Source organism: Symphalangus syndactylus, chromosome 14 (assembly GCF_028878055.3).
Source record: "Symphalangus syndactylus isolate Jambi chromosome 14, NHGRI_mSymSyn1-v2.1_pri, whole genome shotgun sequence".
Classification (NCBI taxonomy): domain Eukaryota; kingdom Metazoa; phylum Chordata; class Mammalia; order Primates; family Hylobatidae; genus Symphalangus; species Symphalangus syndactylus.
In genome coordinates, this window is record NC_072436.2 from 88,102,618 (window position 1) to 88,125,331 (window position 22,714).

At 37.1% G+C, this 22,714-nt stretch overlaps 1 protein-coding gene across 1 annotated transcript; it reads left to right on the forward strand.

Moving 5' to 3' along the window:
* The first annotated feature begins 4,948 nt into the window (after nucleotides 1-4,948).
* Nucleotides 4,949-5,373, forward strand: LOC129462026 (large ribosomal subunit protein eL33-like). Its single transcript, XM_055241623.2, has one exon. It carries the CDS (start codon nucleotides 5,006-5,008, stop codon nucleotides 5,336-5,338), a length of 333 nt encoding a protein of 110 aa, XP_055097598.1. The 5' UTR covers nucleotides 4,949-5,005; the 3' UTR covers nucleotides 5,339-5,373.
* The last annotated feature ends 17,341 nt before the right edge of the window (nucleotides 5,374-22,714 follow it).

Sequence of the window (22,714 nt, forward strand, 5' to 3'; positions counted from 1 at the left end):
GGCATATTATTTAGGTACATACTGTTACGCAGATGATTTTTATCTGTTCACCTAAAAGTATTAGTACTCACTCAGATCATTTTAAAGATCATGTGGCCCCTAGCTCCCTTTCTCCTTGAAGCCATTGCCTCTCTTCAATTCCCTCACTTGGAAGAATTACTAGGGTTTCCTGGAAGAAGTGTAGCTAGAAAAAGGCCAAGGAACAGAAATGTTGAAGAGCTATTTGCTACACCTTTGGAGTACGAAATCAGGGTTTGGATTGTAACCGTGATCTCTAATAAATTCCTGGGGGTGGGTATTAGTGTCAGTAATAGATGTTTATTTAAAGAAGATTTGATATGATACCAAGGGAAAGACAACATTGAACTTCAAGATAAAATAAAAATTGATATATGAGATAAAGTGCATGTAGTTAGAATTTTTGATTCTAGTAATTACAGGCTAGAGAATTTTGAAAAACTATTCTATCCAGGACAAACCAAAAAGTACCAAACAACTTTTAAAGAGACAAGCAATTATGAGGCTAAAATCCTGGAGTAGATGAGAATTCAAAGAGGTAGGTTCAAGTCTTAGTGATAATTTGCCTATAGAATTCTCCCATTGGAAAATTCCCAGGACCATCTTGGGGGTGGATTAAATGGCTGCTGTCATTGCTTTAAAAAGTGTCCTGACCTTGATGGAGCTTATGTTGAGAAATAAAATTTGTATATATTTTTTAAAAAGCAATTGAGCTTTCATATTGATGGTTTTAAGGAACTATGAAGATGGAACTTAAACAGTGTCACCTGAGATGGAGAGTCTGTGTGTTAAACTGATCCTCTGAATAGCTATATTTTCATGGGTGTCTTCAACTGCAAGTAAACGTCTTACCTGAACTTACAGCAAGATGCTCAATTGGAAAATCTTCTCAGACAGGTAAGGGGCTCTAGACAAATGACAGAAGTAAACAACAGTGCTATCAGTAAGAATGAAGGCTTCTTCTAAGCCTCAAATTACTCGTATAGATAATTTTTCAAACACGAAGTTAACTGAGCACACAGAGAAACAAAATATTAATTAGAAAGAAGCAGCAGAAAGAACAGAAACAGATTGGAATGATCAGACATTTTAAAAATGAACATATTCACTATGTTTGCAAAATGGGAGAAAATATTTGCAAACTATGCATCTGACTGTGGTCTGATATCCAGAATCTACAAGAAAATTAAATCAACAAGCAAAAAACAAATAACTCTGTTAAACAGCAGTAAAGGACATGAACAGATACTTCTCAAAAGAAGACATAGAAGCGACCAACAAACATGAAAAAATGCTCATCATCAGGAATCATTAGAGAAATGCAAGTCAAAACCACAAGGAGATACCACCTCACACCAGACAAAATGGTTATGATTAAAAAGCAAAAAATAACAGATGCTAGTGAGGCTGCTTAGAAAAGGGAACACGGACACTGTTGGTAGGAATGTAAATTGGTTTATCCATTGTGGAAAGCAGTTTGGAGAGTTCTCAAAGAACTGAAAATAGAACTATCATTCGACCCAGCAATCCTGTTACTGGGTACATAACGGGATTGCTGGGAAAATAAATCATTGCAATTGTATTGCAGAGGAAAATAAATCATTCTACCCAAAAGACATTTGCATCCATATGTTCATTGCAGCAGTATTCCCAGTAACAAAGACATGGAATCAATCCAGGTGCTCATCCACAGTGGACAGGTTAAAGAACATGTGGTACATATATACCATGGAATACTACACAGCCATAAAAAAGAACAAAATCATCATGTCCTTTGCAGCAACATGGATGCAGCTGGAGGCCATTCTCCTAAGTGAACTAACACAGGAACAGAAAACCAAACACTGCGTGTTCTTACTTATAAGTGGGAGCTAAACATTGGGTATGCATGGGCATAAAGATAGGAACTATAGGCCCTAGAGAGTACAATAGGAGGTAGGGAGGGGCGCAAGGGTTGAAAAATTACCTACTGGGTACTATGTTCATTACCTGGGTGGCACTAGGTTTGAAAAATAACCAAACAGAGATTTTAGAACTAAAAACAAAGCAATAAGAAAAAAATGAGATCTCAATGGATGGGTTGATGACCAAATTAAACACTGCTAAAAAGAGCATTAGTAAATAGAAAGACAGGTCAGAAGTTACATAGAATCTTTCTACTCAAAGTATAATCCATGGACCAGCAGACAAACTAGTGACCATATTAGAAATGTAGAAATTCAGGTTTCACCCCAGGCTTAAGTCAGAATTTACACTTTTTTTTTTTTCCATCAAAAAGTGGGCGAAGGACATGAACAGACACTTCTCAAAAAAAGACATTTATGCAGCCAAAAAACACATGAAAAAATGCTCATCATCACTGGCCATCAGAGAAATGCAAATCAAAACCACAATGAGATAGCATCTCACACCAGTTAGAATGGCCATTTTTAAAACGTCAGGAAACAACAGGTGCTGAAGAGGATGTGGAGAAACAGGAACACTTTTACACTGTTGGTGGGACTGTAAACTAGTTCAACCATTGTGGAAGTCAGTGTGGCGATTCCTCAGGGATCTAGAACTAGAAATACCATTTGACCCAGCCATCCCATTACTGGGTATATACCCAAAGGACTATAAATCATGCTGCTATAAAGACACATGCACACATATGTTTATTGTGGCACTATTCACAACAGCAAAGACTTGGAACCAACCCATATGTCCAACAATGATAGACTGGATTATGAAAATGTGGCATATATACACCATGGAATACTATGCAGCCATAAAAAATGATGAGTTCATGTCCTTGGTAGGAACATGGATGAAACTGGAAGCCATCATTCTCAGTAAACTATCGCAAGGACAAAAAACCAAACACTGCATGTTCTCACTCATAGGCGGGAATTGAACAATGAGAACTCATGGACACATCACACTCCGGGGACTGTTGTGGGGTGGGGGGAGGGGGGAGGGACAGCATTAGGAGATATACCTAATGCTAAATGACGAGTTAATGGGTGCAGCAAACCAACATGGTGCATGGATACATATGTAACAAACCTGCACATTGTGCACATGTACCCTAAAACCTAAAGTATAATAAAAAAAAAAAGAATTTACACTTTAAGTCACTTTAAGTGACTTACACTTAAGTCAGAACTTGCACTTTACAAGATTGTAGGTGATTTATATGCATATTTAAGTGTAAAAAGCATTAATCTAAAAGGTGTCATAAAGGGACACAATGATAGGAAATACAGAAGATAGGGTCAAATACATGGAGGACACAGAGACAAGGCCTAATAGATATTTGAGTCCCGGAAAGAAAATCGGATACAGACATTATTTGAAATGAACATGGCTGAGAATTTTCTAAAAGAAATGAAAGGCACCACTTTATGGCTTTAAGGAGACCCAAGAATCTTAAGATAAGTAAACAGAAATCCATACCTAGGCATATCATAATATACAGCTACAGAAAACCAAAGATAAAAAATATAATCTTAAAGACAGCCAGAATATCAAAGGTAATAGAAACAAGAAGTAGCAATGAGGTGACTCAAATGAGTAAGTATCTTTTCTTCACACATAGTTTGAATGGCACTTCCTGACCATTGAAAAGTAAGTTGGTATGTTATTCACGTAAGAACTGGATTCAAAGTGCCTGGGTTCAAAGCCTTATCCATGATTAACTAGCTAAATAGCACTGAGTCATTTACTTAGCTTTTTATACTGCTAACAGTACCTTCCTCAAAAGCTTATATGATGATTAGATGAGGCAGTGCCCATAAAGCACTTATCATAGTGATGGACATATAAATGTTAAGTATTATAAATATTGTTTTTGTAGCATATTTTAAACAATATTTATTTGCATTTTATAGCACAGATTTTTATAGGTCATTCTGTAAGGAGTCAAACATATTTTTTTCAATTTTCACATTAATATATTATTGATAAGGGATATGAACATGTTCAATATGTTCTTGATGTACATATGAAAAGTGATTTGAAAACTAAAACTCCCCACAAAAATCCTAGTTGTAATTTAATTTATGCCACATAAAAATTGCATGGGGTATGAATTAATATGCTCATCGTGCAGGCGATAATCAAAAAAGCCTACATCACGCATACCATGTCCTGTTAGAAGTGCTATAAATGTATTATCTCATTTCACAACAACCTTATGATGTAGTTACAGCTATAATCTTCATTTTACAGGAAGAAAACTGAAGCCCAGTATGCTTAATATATTACCCAAAGAGTTAGTCCACACTGAACTGGGAGTTAATCCTTGGCTGTCTGGCTGAAAAGCTTTTGCTCTGTATCTTGGATGAATAAACTAAACCTTAGGAAGTCTTCCTAGAAGTAAGTGAAACTGGGATTTGATTTCAGTGCTTTCTGTATTCTAGGAATGTCCTTGTACACTGCTCATATAGAAGTTTATAAATGGTTGCAATGCATCTATTTAAATCTTGCAAAAAGTATTACATAAAATCGTACTAAAAATTAGCAATTCATACCCTTTAAGTTGTTATATACCTATTTCTCCTCTCCACACACATTTCTTTTGTTTCTTAGATTATGTTTTTCTTCCAAATATGAGTGAGTAGCCTCTGTAAAATTTATTTTAACAAAATCTGAAAATAGGTATGAATTAGATAGGTAAGAGCCTCACAGTGAAATCTGAATATTGGAGCCATACTGCTTCTTGAGGGATGATAGAATGTCTATGTAAAACAATCTTAAAATACTGTTTTCAAAGTAGTTTTAAGATTATTTCAAAGAACCAGAGAGGAAAGATTAAAATGGCCATTGATCCAATATTTATAACACTCTACTCTGGGTAGGCACGTAATTGTAAACTTTATAATGGTTGGAGGATTAAAAAAGAATAAGAGACAACATGTTGGAGGTGGGCAAAAGATACAAATTTTGCTCTTCCCGCCATCTTGGCTCCTGTGGAGGCCTGCTGGGGACAGGACTTCTAAAAGGAACTATGTCTGGAAGGCTGTGGTCCAAGGCCATTTTTGCTGGCTATAAGCGGGGTCTCCGGAACCAAAGGGAGCACACAGCTCTTCTTAAGATTGAAGGTGTTTACGCCCGAGATGAAACAGAATTCTATTTGGGCAAGAGATGCGCTTACGTATACAAAGCAAAGAACAACACAGTGACTCCTGGTGGCAAACCGAACAAAACCAGAGTCATCTGGGGAAAGGTAACTCCGGCCCATGGAAACAGTGGCATGGTTCGTGCCAAATTCCGAAGCAATCTTCCTGCTAAGGCCATTGGACACAGAATCCGAGTGATGCTGTACCCCTCAAGGATTTAAACTAACGAAAAATCAATAAATAAACGTGGATTTGTGCTCTTGAAAAAAAAAAAGGATACAAATTTTACTGAAATAAGAAGCATCTGTTACGAACTTTAGAGCAATATCAAGAATGTAACAAAAGGACAAAAAGGAATCAAGTTGGATGTGTTTTAATGATGTGAAATGCTGCTGAAGCACTTTTCTTGTTTATGATTGCCAGCTTTCCTATTCATTAAGTAAGTTCTTATTTCTGACAGTGGATGATGGTTCATTATCCTCAAATGGCAGGGATGGCATCAAGCCTGACATGTCCTGGGCAGTGAGAAAGTTGTCTAATTCCAGAAAGCTAGTTAGGCCCTCCCAGGCAGTCATCAAACCATTAAAGAATGGGAAAAAGCAATACTTTCTGCTCTAGTTGGCGTCTATTTTGCTTATCCTGAAAGGAAAAAATGTTAGCTAAATTATAATCTGACTTGGTCTTTATTTAACATTTGTGAGGAGAAAAAATGACAATAGCTTTAGTGGTAAGCACAATTGATAGATCTGATAACTTTCTCTTTGCAGTTTTTTTGTCCAAGTCATTAGTGAACAAGAGCCCTTAGGACAAAATACTGGGGTAAAAATTCAAAATGGCAATGATTCATAAAATTTGTTTCTTGTAAAAAAGCCATGGTTTCACAGAGCTCTCATTTTACTTTCATTTATGCCTACTTAGCAATGTATTGTTGAAACATGGTTTTGAAGACAAATACTCCTAGTATCAAGACACTTAAATATGGCCAAAGAAGAATAGCAACAACTTATCTCTAATTTATTCTTTACATGACTCATAGGGGTCTAAATTTTGAAGGTAAAAAAGACAGGGTTAAGTAACAGTCACCCAAAGGACTTAGTTAACTTATTCACATGTACTTATCTCAATGAGCATCTATTATAAACTAGGCACACTGCCACAGACTGAGAAGAAAATGACAAATTAAACATATAACACTTAATGTAAGATAACTCACAGAAAAATAGGGGAACTATTCTCATAGCAGAAGCAAGTGGGAGCCCTGTAATTTTTTAGGTAATAGATGCTTGATGTACCATACTCTCTTCTCTTCCTCCCCAAAGGCAGTAATTTCTGCTAAGTGTTGAAGCAGAGAGAAGGAGGTTCCGAACACATAAAGGTAGACTAAAGTAAGCCATTGAGTTGAGGCATGAGATGAGGTTACAACAAAGATATGTAGGTGCACCAACAGTCATGACAAAAGGAAGAAGCAATCAACTCTCCAAGAGGGGACTAAAAAGGTAGAAAAGACTTCATAAAGAAAGAGGTGTCTTCTGCTGGTTGCCTGAAGGATGATTAGGAAGGCATTTGCCAGGCAAGCAAGGTGACCTGGGAAGACATTTGAAGCACAAAGCAAGAGCTTAAGGCAGGAGGAACATCTGGAGTTCAAGGCAGAATGAGCAGTTAGGTGTGGCAGGAGCAGAGGAAGTCAAGGGGAATAGTGGCAGAAGGTTAGAGAAATCACATAGGGAACTCCAAAGACCTGTCTGGTTTTGAACAATAGATAGTGGATATATGTTCATTTTTAAATGGGTGTTTGAGAGGCAACTACGGTCAAGGTACGTGTAGTATGTCAAAAGCTATTATGTTTTGTATTTTAGAAAGAGAAAGATTATTTTCATGCATCGTCTCAAACACTATTCTGTCCTTCACATTTTCCCGCAAACTCAATCTACCTAGTCTTCAGGACTCAGACCCCAAAACTGTCCCCTGGTTATCCCACCTTACACTTTCCTCCCTTCTCTGAACTCCTAATTGTGTGAGGATTTCCTTTGGCGTTTCAGCATCCTAGAACTTTTAAACAGGCTTTATGTTTCTAGATCAAGAAAATAAGGCCCAGAGAGATGAAATCACTTGCTGAGGATTTTTAACATTCTGCCTTATATTTCTAGTTAACCTTTTATGTGTATAAATCTTTACTCCCCAACTAGATAGTAAATAAATTAAAGGCTGACTCCCATTTTATCAATTCCTAATTTCCCCTCTACATCTTGACTAATTGCCCAGATAATAGGTTCTCAATATAAGTTTGCAGATTGATTAGCATTGCTTTCTGGAATACATTTCCCTTTAAGAAAAAATTAAAAAAAAAACTTTTGGGCATTCACTCAGAAAAAAAAAACAAAAAAAACTAATGTTTATTGTACTTTAAAAAAAAAAAAAACCCACCACACTTTAGTCTGCCTTTCTGCCTTCAGAACCTCCTTCTCTGTGTTTTGATACTTAACAGAAACTATTGTCTTTTGTGGGAAAAGAGGAGAGTATTTATGATACATCAAGCATCCATTACCTAGAAAATTATAGGGCTCCCATTTGCTTCTGCTGTGAAATGCCAAGATCACAAACCTGACTTCAAGACCATTCATTATCCACCTGTAGATTGCGGTCAGGTTTGCAATCTCTTGCTTTCACACTTATAGAATTTCATTTGATCATTTGTACATCTCAACCCTGTTTCCAAACTGTTGAGGAGTATTTCTGAATCTGTCATGTCATTTTTCCTAACTGAACTCTCCTTCTTCAAAAACCTTGACTCTACTGTATGTCTATGCTCTTCTCAAGGGATTTATTTTACATGAAACTAGCTCCTCCCAGCCTGTATTTCATTACAGATATGAAAATATCTCTGTGATATGAGTTTTGCATGTGTAGCTACCTTGTTCTCTAATATTAAACTCCTTGAAATGAGAGATTAACCACAACAACAACAACAAAACACTGCATAGTGGTATTGGAAGAATTATTCTTTTGGGGCCTTAACTTCCACAACTTCAGTGTTTGTTTTTGTTTGCTTTCCTAATTTAGCTTGCTCCTAAGAGGTTAGTTAAGAGGTTTCCAATCCTGCAGGTAAAGACCTGGAATCCACATTGTTTTTTCTTGCTAGGTGCTAATATTTCTTCTATCTTCTCAAACATGAACATATAGTACTTTCTTGAGAAAAAGCTTCTATTTTGAAGAATTAATCCTCAAAGTTAGGTGGATGTTAATGAATAGAAATTAAGTCAAATGTTGTCTCCAAGAGGAAGTAAGTGACGCTTCTGCAAGGGCTTCCTTTGTTTGTTTCATTGACTAGACTCTTAGTTTTAGATGGACAGACCTGGATACCTGACATTGCCATTCAGTTAGAGTATCCCATACCTCAGTGGCTGACTCAAATTACACAGCTCACAGACCAATACATAAAACCAGAATGCCGATTTATTGATTTATGATGAGAAAAATAGCTGTTACACGGACTGGAATACTAATGTCAACATTCCATTCCAGGAAACCATATAACAACTCCTACATGAGAAGCTAAATTACAACACAAAGATTGCTTGGTGAGCATGTGATCAAAACAGGGCAAGATGAAGACTTTTAGAGGCCACAAGCATTTTAGTGTGCCTCCCAACTTCCCTTATGTTATTCAAAATATAAACAATAAAATCTACAAAGATCTGAAAGTAGTCCAACAAAATCTTTATTTTTTTGTGATGAGTACTTTTAAAACTTCATTGAAATATCAAATATCATATTCTTTTAAAACTATTTTTTTTCTTTTGGCAATTTGATTTGTTGGTATCCAAAATACACAATTTTTCTGCTGGGCTCCAAAGAAGAGAAGCTAATTTTAGTCCTTAGAGTTTTGACTGCAACAAGCCTGAATGAAACCTTCATAAAGGAGACTAAAACTTTCTCCTTTAGATCCTATTTGAGTATATGCTGCTAAGGTTTGTAAAGTGACTCTTCTCTGTGCTTCCAAAGACTAGTTGGTCGCTTTCTGATTGACACATTCTTTCCTTAAGTAGGTTAATGCATTTAATCAATTTACAGCCAAGAAAAGCTCATCTGAGAATATTCTGTCTAAGGAAAATTTGCATATCTCTGATCTGCTTCATCATGCATGAATTTCATAATGTGGAACTCACACAGAGGGTAGCCAAATGCCCACCTCAGCCCCATAGCAATCACCACTGAAAAGCTGAGAGAATCATCTATATCCCCATATCATTATCATAGGCCAGGCCAAAAGATCTGTTTGGAACAACTGTTCCTATCTACAGATATTATACAGGATGGGGTCAAATTTCTATCAGCCTGGGCACAACTACAGTCAATAGCATAAATGACCACCAGCCTGAAGGTAAGATTTGATGCAGAGTGTCTTAAATAATTAAAAAGATACTCATGGAATGAATAAATGAATAAATTTTGAGGAAGCATTGCAGAAGGCTTCAAATAATAGAGACAATTAAATAACTGTAATTTTTATGCACTGCACTTTTAATGACAGATAAAATGATAGATTTAAGAAAGGCTGAGGACCTCCACCTACAAAGTACTTGTTAATTACACAGGCAATAGTCATAACTTCATTTTGGAAAAACTCAGCACACACCACTTCAACCAAGTAAAATCATCAGTTTGGAGACACTTGGACCATATTCCTCCCAATATGATATACTGAGAAGGAAACAATATAACTTTGGTGAAACTCTTGCCCAAAATGCATAACCTCAGTCTAGTCATGAGAAGACATCAGACAAACCCAAATTTAGGGCCATTCTGTAGAATCCCTGGCTCTTAAAAGAGCATCAACTTCATGAAATGCAAAGGAAGACCGACAAAAGAATAAGGAAGAGCAAGGAACCATGACAGTCCAATGAAATTGCGACCCTGGATGGATCCTGAACTAGAAAAAAGCATATTAGTGAGAAAATTGGTTAAATTCAAGTAAGGTTTCATCATCACAAAGACCAACAGGATGCCTTAATAGTAGAAAAGAGAGTTTTATTGATTATATCAGTTTGCAGACTAAGAAGAGACAGTCTCTAGTGTGGATCAAAGAGACTCTCTCTTCACAAAGAGAAAGCGTAGGTTGAGTTTTATGCCTCACATGCCCTGTATAACACAATACAGTCATATATATTCAGCAGTTTTGGGGGAAAAGCTATACATACTTATGAGGGGAATCAAGCGCATGGGCAATGGGTAAACATATATGTAATGTACATCCCATGTTCAGTTTGAGGTGAGGTTTTAGCATTAAAATGAAATCAGATTTGGCTCTTTACATCAAAAGGTGAACTATAAGACACAAAGACAGTTTGTTCACAGTCCCTATAAGCTGACTGAAACTGGCTTGAAGATTACAGTTACTTATCAAAAAAAGAATGTTTGTGGCTGAGTGCAGTCGCTCACTCCTGTAAAGCACTTTGGGAGGCCAAGATGGGCATATCACTTCAGGTCCAGAGTTCGGAACCATCCAGGCCAACATGGTGAAACCCTGTCTCTACTAAAAATACAAAAATTAGCCTGGCATGGTGGCGCACGCCTGTAATCCCAGCTACTCAGGAGGCTGAGGCAGGTGAATCACTTGAACCCCGGAGGTGGAGGTTGCAGTGAGCTGAGATCATACCACTGCACTCCAGCCTAGGCAACACAGCGAGACTCCATCTCAAAAAAAAATTAGCCAGACTTGGTGGCAACATCTGTAATCCCAGCTATGTAGGAGGCTGAGGCAGAGAAATTGCTTGAACTTCAGAGGTGGAGGTTGCAGTGAACCAAGATCACATTACTGCACCCCAGACTGGGCAACAGAGCAAGATTCCGTCTAAAAAAAAAAATAGAGAGAAAGAAAGAGTGTTTTGTAAGTCCTGTCCTTTGTCCAGTTAGAGCTGTAGTGATAAATCAGAGTTAGGAAGGGTTTCACAATTTACCTGATAAGCTATTGTTAGGGAGTGTAGCAAGGATGTGGTTTTTCCTGTAGCCGTAGGATTTTAGAGATTTGCCATGCCAGCCAAGCACCAAACCCTTGACCTGTAGGTAACTTTTGTTGTCTTAATGGAAGGGTCTGCCCTGATTGACAAAGAGAAGTCTATTTTAGTCTCTCAGATCACAGTTTGTAGATTATATTTATTGAATCAATGTTAATTTTCTATACTTTAATTGTATGGTTGTCTAAGATGCTAACATTAAAAGAAGCTGGATGAAGTATATAATGGGAACACTTCGTACTATTAATGTTTTTTTGTTTTTGTATATCTACAATCATTTCCAAATAAGTATAGAATGAAAGAATAAGGCAAATTTCATTGGTAAAGAAGTTTTGCAGTATATAACTTGAGTAAATATATCTAAATTTTTTTCGATATATCATCTGAATGATGTTTCAAATCTGTCATAGATTCATGTCAAAAGCCATTGCTACCCAGTACACTGCAGTAGCTTCTGGAAGCCTTTTCACACCTCCACTCTTTCAGAGTTGTCATATGCAATTAATATTTTCATAATGTAGCTTTCAAATTGTGACTAAAATGCCCATGATTAAAACAAATCACTGACTACTAATTATTTTTTATGGAAAGTAAGCTTCTCCTGTCTCAGCTTCAGCCATTCCCTAGCCTTCATCTCTAAATGCATTCATTTGGACTCCTATAGAAATTTACTAGATAGTCCTTTCTTACCCCTAAATACTATGTCTTTAAGAATATTTAGGTTAAAATTTTAGACAAGATCTTTTGGCTTTCTTCCATGATAAACAGATTACTTTCACCTTTTTACACCACATCTTATATTTCCTACCCTATGTTCCAATAAAATTATATCCCTATTTAGTTAAATCAGTAGACCAAGAGTAGAATACGGTATTATTATTATGTATGTAATTGTCTGGTTCACTTCAGAAATAAGTTGTGTATCATGCTTTTTTCTTTCCTTTCTTTTTGTACAAGTTTTTGTTTTTCTTAGCTTTTCCATAGGCTTTTATTTTTTCTTTTATTGTATCCTTAGTCTCTTCACTCAAACAGTTGATTGGGTGTGTTACTGCTTTTTCTTTATTCAGGAGACCTCTACCTAGAACTATGAATTCTCCTTCTGCAGTCTGGGATGCTTTCTGTCTACACCTTCGACACAGTGCTGTTCTTGGAGCTTCCTTTCCCTGCCTTCTTAAAGACACTGAATCCACTGACTCCTAAATCTCATAACACTGCATCTGAGTAATGATTTAATTGGGTATAAAGTTATAGGTTGAGAATATTTTTCCCTTTGTCCTTTGAAGAAATTATTCCACTGTCTTCTAGTATGCAGTATTACTGCTCCCATTTTTATTCTTCTTTAGGAAATGTCCTCCCGCCCACAGCCTTCTCTACCTCTAAGGTTAAGAGATTCCCCTGTCCTTAGATGTCCTGAAATTTTAGAGTTATCCATGTAGGTCTATTTATTAATTATGTTTGGCACTTGGTTCCATCATTCAATCTGGAGAAGAATGCCTTTTCTTTCATTATTTCACAGTATAATTCTCTCCATTCCTTTGTTCTCCTTTTCTAGAATTCCTGTTAGAAGTTATAACTCTTAGAATGCTATGTATTCCTTTTAAAAAATCCCGTTTCCCAAACTTTTAAGGTAATTAACTTGATTTAATTCTTTGTTCTGATTAATTTGTTATTCTGGTGATTATTTTTATTTTTTCAGAAGCCCTTTGGTTTCCTTTGGTTTATTTCACGTGGCAGAATCATTTTAATTTATGGATAAAATATCTTCTTGGATCATGCCACTCTCAAATGGATTTTTTTTTCTAAGCTCTCTGTGTTCCTTTATGTGTCTGTTTAGGGAGGAGTCATTCTTTCTTTTTTGTTGATGTTAAATATGTTTTAAAGTGTAGGTTTTCATCAAATATCAGGGGATAGTTGCTTATCTGATTATATTTTAAAAGGAAGCAGTAAAAAAGAAGCTGAGTGAGAAATGTATGTACCATTTGCAGTTCTTGGACACTGATGGGGTTGCCACAGCATGCGTGAGCAAGAAACCATTCATCATGTGTGTCTCTATGGTGCTAGATTATGAAGGTCTTTCTTTTCTTTCTACGCCAATTCATATTTCTTTAAGCTTTTTTCTTCTTTTTGCTTATGATAAGACAGCTGTGAAAAACTGTGTCTGAAGGGTTAAGCAATTTAACTTTGGTTAAATTAACAGCAAATCCTATTTTCAGTTTCAATAGTGAGCTCTCGTTTTAGTGAAGCACTGTTCTCACTCCAGTTTTCCAGGGTACCTTCTTACACTAATGAGTGTTGGTGATCTCCATGGTTTTAGCAATCTGATTGTCTCTCTCACTAACTCCTCTTTGGGATACTATCTAGGCTGCATCTTCCTCCACCTCCTTCAGCAGTTACATTTCCCCTTTTTTATCTTTATTGTCTAAAAATATGTTGAAATACCTTTTATCAATAGCTCCCTTATCATTCTCTACCCCATTGTTATAACATCTGTATCCCTTTACTATACTCTCTCTTATTTAATCCAGTTTAAAAGGGGAGAAAATTTGCCCTTCTGGGTAATAACAAAAAGAATCGTTTGTGGCAGAGCATCTGAATCATAGGGAGAAGTAGACTTGGCTGAAAACTGAAACAAAACAAACTGAAAGCTAATTGAAAAACATTGTGATTCTTAAACTCTCATGTACATTAGGATAATCTGGAGATCTTTTTTGAAAAAAAAAGTCCACACCCAATTCCAGACCTACGAAGAAAGAATATTCAAGATTTTAGCCTTTTTTATGCTTACTTTTCAGTTGAAAAATAGTCCGTATTTGCATATCACTTCAAAACAATTTTTAGTGACCATTATTTGTTATTTCACTAAGCACATGCTTGGTCTAGTGGACTTAAGGCAAGCAGAAGTTACTCGAAGACAGTAGAGTAAGGTGACATCTTTGGCATTTTACCACCTAATAAAATAAGGGTAGATGGAGAAGTAATGATTTTTACCTGTTACCAAACTTAATTGCTTAACAAGGAGTGTGCACATCTTCATTTTTCAGTCATTATTCTCCTCAAAAAAATCACTGTTTTCCTCAAAAGGCTCTTGGAGCCTCAATATGAACCCAAGAAGGACCCATCTCTCTTTCACCGATTTGGAATGTTGCTTTTCAGGTTCCAGGGGAAAACTCAATCTCAAAAGCAATAACCCATCCTGATCTTTGTGTCCTGACACAACATCCCAGGGTACCTGTGTGAAGATGGAGATTGATCATGACATCTGTCAAGAAAAATAATAAAATAATCCAAATGTCGAGACCTCAAAAGAGAAAATTAATGAATTTCTTAATGAATTAATGAATAGAAAATTAATGACTTTTCCAGCAATGATATCGTTTCCAATATTATTACCTTTGTGCCATGTAACCTTAGTGACCTGGAAATGGTTATGCTGCTTCTATCTCCTTATCGTATAAAAAATTATTTAGGTAGATTACTTGTAATAATTACTTGTTGGTAAAAGCAATGCTTCTTGATATCAGGTTATTGTTAATATTAGTTAGATATAAGTGATGTTAGTAACTTTCTTCTGTAAAGTTATCTTTAAAAAAAAAAAGATGAGAGAGTTGTTATCCTCATCTTTATTCCATTGCCTCCAAGTCATTTTGTCTTCCCCTCTGATCAGAAAGTCCTTTATAACTAAAGCTTCCCTTGTAATTCACTCTATAATCCTCCTTCCAATGTCTGTAGACACTCACGAGAAGCAGAAGTGTCAAACACGTGGCAGTCTCAGGGCCTTGATACATATACTCTCTTAGGGCCCACCAGCTTAACAGGATGTTTAAAAATCTTCCAAAGACATTCTCTCTTTACTAACTTCTACTTGGTGTAATGCTAATGATCTTGGCCGCTTATAGACTCTGACTTTTGAACTTACTTTATAATCTCAAACTATTGCTGACATGTTTTGCATACCTTTATCAATAGAGCACTTCATTCTGGGGACATTATTCATCAGGGAGGGTGGTTGTCTATTCAGTTTTCCCTGGTAGCAGACACTGATGACAAGGATTCTAGTTCAATAGTTTGTTTAGGAGGTGATCCCAGGAAACACCATTAGGGGAGAAGATAAGTGAAACAAAGCATGATATGATATCATTTTTCATCCACAAAGTTACTACTGAGGACAGCTGGAGCTTAATCCCACCGGGGAATTCTGGGGGTCAGTGCAGATCATGCCTCAGAGCTATTTCACCTAAGGGGGATAAAGCTGGAACATTTATTCACCAAATCTCCGTCTGTCATTTGTCATGAGCTAATTCCAGGGATGTTAACTCTGTCTCTCCAGGCTTGCTCTCTCCTTTGAGTCTCTTTCCACAGCTGAAAAAAAAGTCTTTAGTCGGAGAATCTGAGGTGTTCCTAATAAGCAGCCTTTGGGCAGTTAGAGATGTCAGAGTATTGACTATACCTGCTTCAGTGACATACCTTGTGCCCTGGATATTAGTTCAAATCAAAATTAGAAATCTCTTACAGCAGGAACTGATTTGGAATCATGGCTGGATACTTTTGAGGTGACTTATGTCTATCATGCATGTTCCATGGAGCATCAGCTATAAAAAATGTTGACAAATAGTACAGTGTTCAAGCAGGCTAGAAAAATGCTGGTTTATACAAGGTTAAACAGTTTAAAGGATTGTGCCCTAAGAGACACTGTAGCTTTCCCAAAATAGCTTTCTCCAAAGTTACTTGATATGGAGCATTTCACAAACTAACTAAACCAAAGAACCTGCTTTTTTTTATGATTAATCCCTTTTGGGTTGGTGCTCTGTGGAACACACTTTGAAAATGTTTATTTAGCCCAATCTTCTCATGCTACAGCTAAGGTCATTGAAGCTTGGAGATCTTGTGAGTGCTCCAGGTCATGTACATGGTTAGTGGCTAAGCTGGGCCCTGGCCCAGTGCTTTTCATCTTATCCTGTTTTCTTTCATTTTAGTTCAAGAAATCCCTTGTGACTCTTAGTTAGGGATATATAATATCTCTGCTTCTGGAGTCATAGATATAGCTCCTGCTTCTTGACCTGTATTCAGATGGTCTTTTGAGGGGGTATAGATTGCCTTTGATGTCAAGGGTATTTATAGCTTTCCAGTGAATAAAGTTCATGAAGTCCACCTAGGGAGCTTTGCAAGATGTAGAATCATATGTTATGTGGGTCTCATCAAGAGGCTTGGCATATGGTTACTGTTGGGGTTGGCTAAAATAGTGTGTTTTGTTCCTATTCTGCTGTGAGAAGAAAGGCAATAATATAATGTATCTGTTAGAATGATTTAATAAGTTTTAATCTACTGGGGAGGTTGTTCAGATCAGGTTAGTCCTGCCAGTGGGAACCTGCTGGCAGAGTCAACTGCAGCCTAGAGTAATCTGATCAGCCCAGTGCTCCAAAATATAGGACCCGGGGGACACAGACACTGTTTGGCATTATCCAGAACAGGTGTACAGGCCGCTACAGGCAGAGATGTTCTCAATACTTCCTCAGAAGCATAATGTAGCTCTGATAGAGATTTTAGGGGAGTGGAAGGCTTTCCATGGTTTCTTTTGTCTCTCTTATAAAAATAACAACTGGCTGGGCATGGTGGCTCATGCCTTGAATCCCAGCACTTTGGGAGGCCAAGGCAGGTGGATCCCTTGAGGTCAGGAATTTGAGACTAGCCTGGCCAACATTGTGATACCTTGTCTCTACTAATCATACAAAAATTAGCTAGGTGTGGTGGCACACATCTGTAATCCCAGCTACTTGGGAGGCTGAGGCAGGAGAATTGCTTGAACCAAGGAGGTGGAGGTTGCAGTGAGCTGAGACTGTGCCACTGCACTCCAGCCTGGGTGACACAGTAAGACTACCTCTCAAAAAAAAAAAAAAAAAAAAAAGGAAGCATACATTGGGACACTTTCTTGTGGTAGAGATTGTAATTGGCACTTTGTTTAATTTAGCTTATTTAATCTTCACAAGAATAATGTGTACCATTATTCCCTTTTCTTACATGGGCAAATTGAGGCTCAGAAAAGGTAGTCAACTTACCCGCGGCCTCTAGCAAAAAGTAGGAGAGTCTATTCCAGAAATGTACAGTTTTAGCTCGTGTATTCTTCCACCTTGGAGGCTGCATTGATCTATGCTAATTAGGGTCATTTCCTCAATAAGAAGACAAGAAATCAAAAGAAAATGAAATCAGTTGATAAACTTGATAGAAATTAATAGTGTATAGTAATGTGAACAAGCTATTCTTTGTAAGATAGCCATACATCTACCACTCACACAGTTACTCCATGCTAACCCTTAGAGAGATGTTGCAGTTTGATTTGCCAGATGAAAATTATAATGATTACACTGTATTCTCTTTTATGGAGGCAAATTGAAGCCTTTTCCTTAAAAGGTTCTGCTTATTATCCTAGGAAATTGTCATGGAGAGGTGCAGCTCTTTTTAAAGTATTTGAAAATAAAAACAAAAGTGCACCCATGCAAGCTGTAACCTGAACAGGTAGAGTCAATTTTATTAACATATGAAGCCATATGTTTGTAGACTAGAGAAATAAGAGGACAATGAATCAATTGTCAGACTCACATGGATAGCTGAAGGATGAAACATTTGGTATCAGCTGCATTTCTCAGATGCACTGATTGTGTTGGGTGCAGTTTCCATCGGTGAATAATAGAGTGGACACAGAAGGGAAAAACGGAGAGGTAGGATAGAGAATAATTTTTAAAGAGTGTAGTAATTCCACAAAATTCAAGCAGAAGTACTGAGAGTTCTTAGAGAAAGGGTAAGACAAATGGCAACTTTGGGGTATTCTTAACTATAAGTGATACTCCCCTGCACACTGAGGACAGAATCAGGCTTAATAAATGCCATGACAATATTTAACTTTGCCCTGGTTCTTTGGCTGCCTGGGTAGCAAATGAGTCAATGTGAGATGCTCTCTAAAGACTCTCACAGTGCCTTATGCCTAATAGATTCAACAGATGAAGCCGAGGTGTTTAAGGACTGGGAACTGGGCCCCAGAAGGCTAGTTAAAATGGAGTGGCATGGTTTGCCCTCTCCCCAGGACATTCACATTTCAGAGATAAGAAAACAGTCTCTGGCTAGCAGGCAGGGGTAATGCTGTGGTAGAGTAGGGAAGGATGGTAATGGAAATGCATTTCAAACCCTGACTTTGCGAGTAACTGAAAGGCACTGCATATGGCAAATGGCCAGTGTGAGGGACCCTGAGGTCAGCCAGTAATAGCTGAGGAGGTTTTATAATAGAGAACAGTGGATGAAATGGAACAGATGGAGTCTGTATTAGGCACTGAGGTCACACCAGCCCTAAGGAGAGAAGTTGGCATGAATTATGCTGCCACATTGTAAGTGCAAATATGTGATTGCTTAGCCAATTAAAGAGGTAATGAATGAAGGATAGACTGGAAGGTGACACATCAAAGTTGCCAGAGTTATCATATGTCACTTAATCATGCTGGTATTTCACAGGCAAGAAGAAGCTGATCAAAAGACAGCATATATTAGTGCAAAGAGCAAATAGGTTAAAGTGAGGGAGAACTAACAATTTATGCAAAACTAACAGTGTGAGAAAGGGCAAATTATTTATCCCTCTGTGTCTTTTTCCCCCTCATTTGTAAGTGAAGATTTTTATAACCCCAGATATAACACAAATGGTCAGAAATAGAGGATTACTCTAAACTCAGTACAGTTATTAAGCAATTATTATCAAAGTGGAAATGTTTTTCATACAAAAGAATTAAATTATATTTGCCAGTATGTAAGATGTAATAAAAGCATATGAAAATGATGTCAAGGGCAAGATTTACTAACAAGGCAGAGGTGAAGGGCCTGGGTTTGAATTCCCATACATCTGTGATTGAATCCAAGTTTTTCACTCACTAGCTGCCTGATGCTGACATGCACCTACCTTTTACAAGTTTTATTTTACTTATCTCTAAAATGAAAATGATCCCTGCTCCTTCAGGCGTTATGCATTTGAAGTTAGATATGTCCAAAGCCCAGAACGTACCCAAAGCACTGAGTAAAAGTTTGAGTGTGTGCCTTTTTTGTGACTCAATTCCATAATAGAGTCTACTATATGAGAGACAAGAAGTGGCCTAAGGCAGGTAGATACTGAGCTACTAGGTAGAAGCATCTACTAGCACAAGAACCATAAAGCTGAGAAAATGTGGAGTGATGGGCCGGGCGCGGTGGCTCACGCTTGTAATCCCAGCACTTTGGGAGGCCGAGGCGGGCGGATCACGAGGTCAGGAGATCGAGACCACGGTGAAACCCCGTCTCTACTAAAAATACAAAAAATTAGCCAGGTGTGGTGGCGGGCGCCTGTAGTCCCAGCTACTTGGAGAGGCTGAGGCAGGAGAATGGCGTGAACCCGGGAGGCAGAGCTTGCAGTGAGCCGAGATTGAGCCACTGCACTTTAGCCTGGGCCTCAGAGCGAGACTCCATCTCAAAAAAAAAAAAAAAGAAAAGAAAATGTGGAGTGATGAGATGGACAGTAAATATAAGCAATAGGCTTATATTGGTGTTATGTCATGAGAACATGACAGGACCTGTGATGGGAATCATCATATTTGTGCTCATCTCTTACATTTCCCCTTGAGAGGAAAGAAGTTGAGGCAGGTCTTTAAAGAAAGGAATGTCTGCTCAGGCCACTGAATGGTCTTAAGCTACTCTTGCACAGACTCTTAAGCAACATGGAAATAAGGTTGATGGAAAATAAACATCAGTTTCAAAAAAAAAAAAAAAGAAAGGAATGTCTGACATACTCCTTCACAAGTATCTCAGGACTCAAAATAACTCCCACTGATCCCTACCTCATGATATACACACCCTTTAGAATCTTCTCTTGAGTGTGGGCTGGACCTAATGTCTTGTTTCTAATAAACAGAATATGGCAAAGGGATGAAATATCACTTCCACCGTTAGGTTACAAAAGACTGAGACTTTCATTAGTTTGGCTGGAATTCTGTCTCTCTGATTCTTCTAGTTGGATCACTCTGATGAAAGCAGCTGACATGTTGTGAATTGCCCTATGGCGTTACGATTACAAATCCAGATAGTGTTAATATTACTTCAAATTTGGAGTAAATGAAATACCATATTAATACTAAAATCTTACGTGTTAGGATATATGTTTAAAAGCTGTATAAAAGTAAAGGATAGGCTACCATTTATAGCTTTAAAAGTTTGGTTTATAATACCCATGCCAATAGGCTCTTGTAAGCACTAAATAAACGAATGTAGATAAAAGTGTATAGTATGAGACACTGTTTGTCACTGTTCTTTTTTAAGTGTGTTACATTCAGATTTTTTGTAACAACATTTCACTGGAAGTCAGAAGTATGACTGTACTTAAAAATCAACCCCCATTCTCCTGTCTCTGCCACAGTTTGCCTTGAAACCAAGCAATGATTATAGTACACCACACTGAATAGTAGAGGGGGGAAAACCTGACACTAGGAAGAAAAATTTCTCAACTCAAACTTCCATAAAATTGACGTAAATATCCAGAAATGCTCATAGAGTATGTAAATTTATTTTCATTTTACTTGTTTTTTTATGTTAAACTGAATTATAATTTTTCAGAATATAAGAAAAAGTTTTAAAAATGTTTTTAAAAAGTTCAAAAAAGATACTCCATATTCAACTACTATTTTGACCCTTTTGGAAGTCAAAGACTAGTAAAAATGGGAGAAGACTCAGTATTGTTCATGGAATACATATCAGGGATCAGTTTTGAATAAGATTTATCAAGCAGAGGATTGTGACCTAAAAGTAAGCCATAGACATAGTAGCTCCCCACTTATCTAAAGGCTCAAAGCAGCCAACTGTTTTCATTCAATAAATACTCTTTCAAAGGTGTTCCAATACTATTTTAGGGGCTTGGGTTACATCAATGATCACAACAAAAACTCCTGCTCTTATGACAAATCATACATTCTGGTGGGGCAGAAATTAAATATTAAACATAATAATTAATAAATCATAGGGTATTAGAAGTAGTAAAGCAGGTAATTTGGACACGTCTTTTTTTTTCCCCTTGTGATTTTTTCCTTTGGGGCATATGGAGCTACTGAAGGAGTTATCACCTGTGACACTCAATTTCACTTGATGGTAGCATGATGTTATAAATGAAGTCCTGTGAACCTACTCATAGAGACTCAGGATATGGGTATTTTCTAGGTATGATAAAGTCATTATAGAAATAGATATAGTAATATTTGAAAATCTTTAAACATAAAATAATAATAATTTATTCTGAGAGAATACATCTGTGGGAGAAGTGGGTCATCTATGGAAAAATCACATATTTTTATCATATTTATGTTAATACAGTATTTTATTATGAAGAAATGTCCCTTTGTGATTGGAAAATCAAATGACATAAAAATAAGATTGACAAAAAATAGCATTTTTGGGTCAAATTTATAGGTTCTGAAATAGTAAAGGACCTCTGTAGGTGGCACTGCTTCCATCAGGCAAGTACTTCTAAAAATTATTTGGTATCTTACAGAATGTCCAAGAGGACCAGGTATCAAACGTGAATGCTACAGAGCCTAAAACAGGAGCAATACCCATCACACCCCTAAACTAATTTAATGGAAATCCGATTGCTGGTTCTACTAGTTACTTGAGTCCATGAAGTCAGGAATCAATAGCTGGCACTTTTTCTATGGCTGATGCAGCAAACCCAACAACTCAATGAGGCTATGCTTGCCAGAACTCCTCAGTCACGCAATATTCACATTTGTCTTTCCTGTCTGCCAGAAAGAGAGAAAGGAAGCTGGTCGTATGTTTACACCTAATATTGAGGAAGTTGGTCCAATGTTTACACTCCAGTCAATGGAGCCTGAGAATAATAATTTAGGAATTCTACTTAGGGAAGGCTAGATTCGTGATATTGGTGAACCACCAGAATGGGGAAGGGATGTCAAAAGTTGGGGGCTGCCATAAATGGCTGATACAGTCTAAAAACTATGTGTACATTTTTATCTAATAATCTTTTTCTAATATCTTTGCATTTTTTATTCTATTAATGCTTACATCCTGAAAGAGCAAAATTGTACCTGCAAAAGAGATTAATTGTATCATTTAAAAGGTACCTACTTCTCTTCTCCCCGTAGCAGGCAAAAAGAAAGAAATAATGTCAACCTGCTTACTTATTTTCTACGTATGCTTAAACCAGGATATATCAGTTATATTAACAATTTTAAAAGTTATGCAAAAGTTTCTAGTAAAGGTGATTCTTCATTTTATGGTTCTGTATCTTAAGAAATTCTTTCAAGTAGATCTCATTATTGCTGTTGTATTTCCTAATTAATTGTAAATACAGAGTGCTGGAACAGAGCCTATAGGTGGGGTCTTTATGATCAGTTTCACCACATGTACATTGGTCATGTTGAAAGTTTAAAATGCCTTGGTCAGTTGCTTAATTTAGTTCTATATGAGAACATAAAGATCATTTAATTGTGAAATATACAAAGAGTGAAGGGAAGTTGGAAGTATGGGGTAGTTCACTCTAGCATATGAAGGATATCCTCTCAAGAGGAGCAA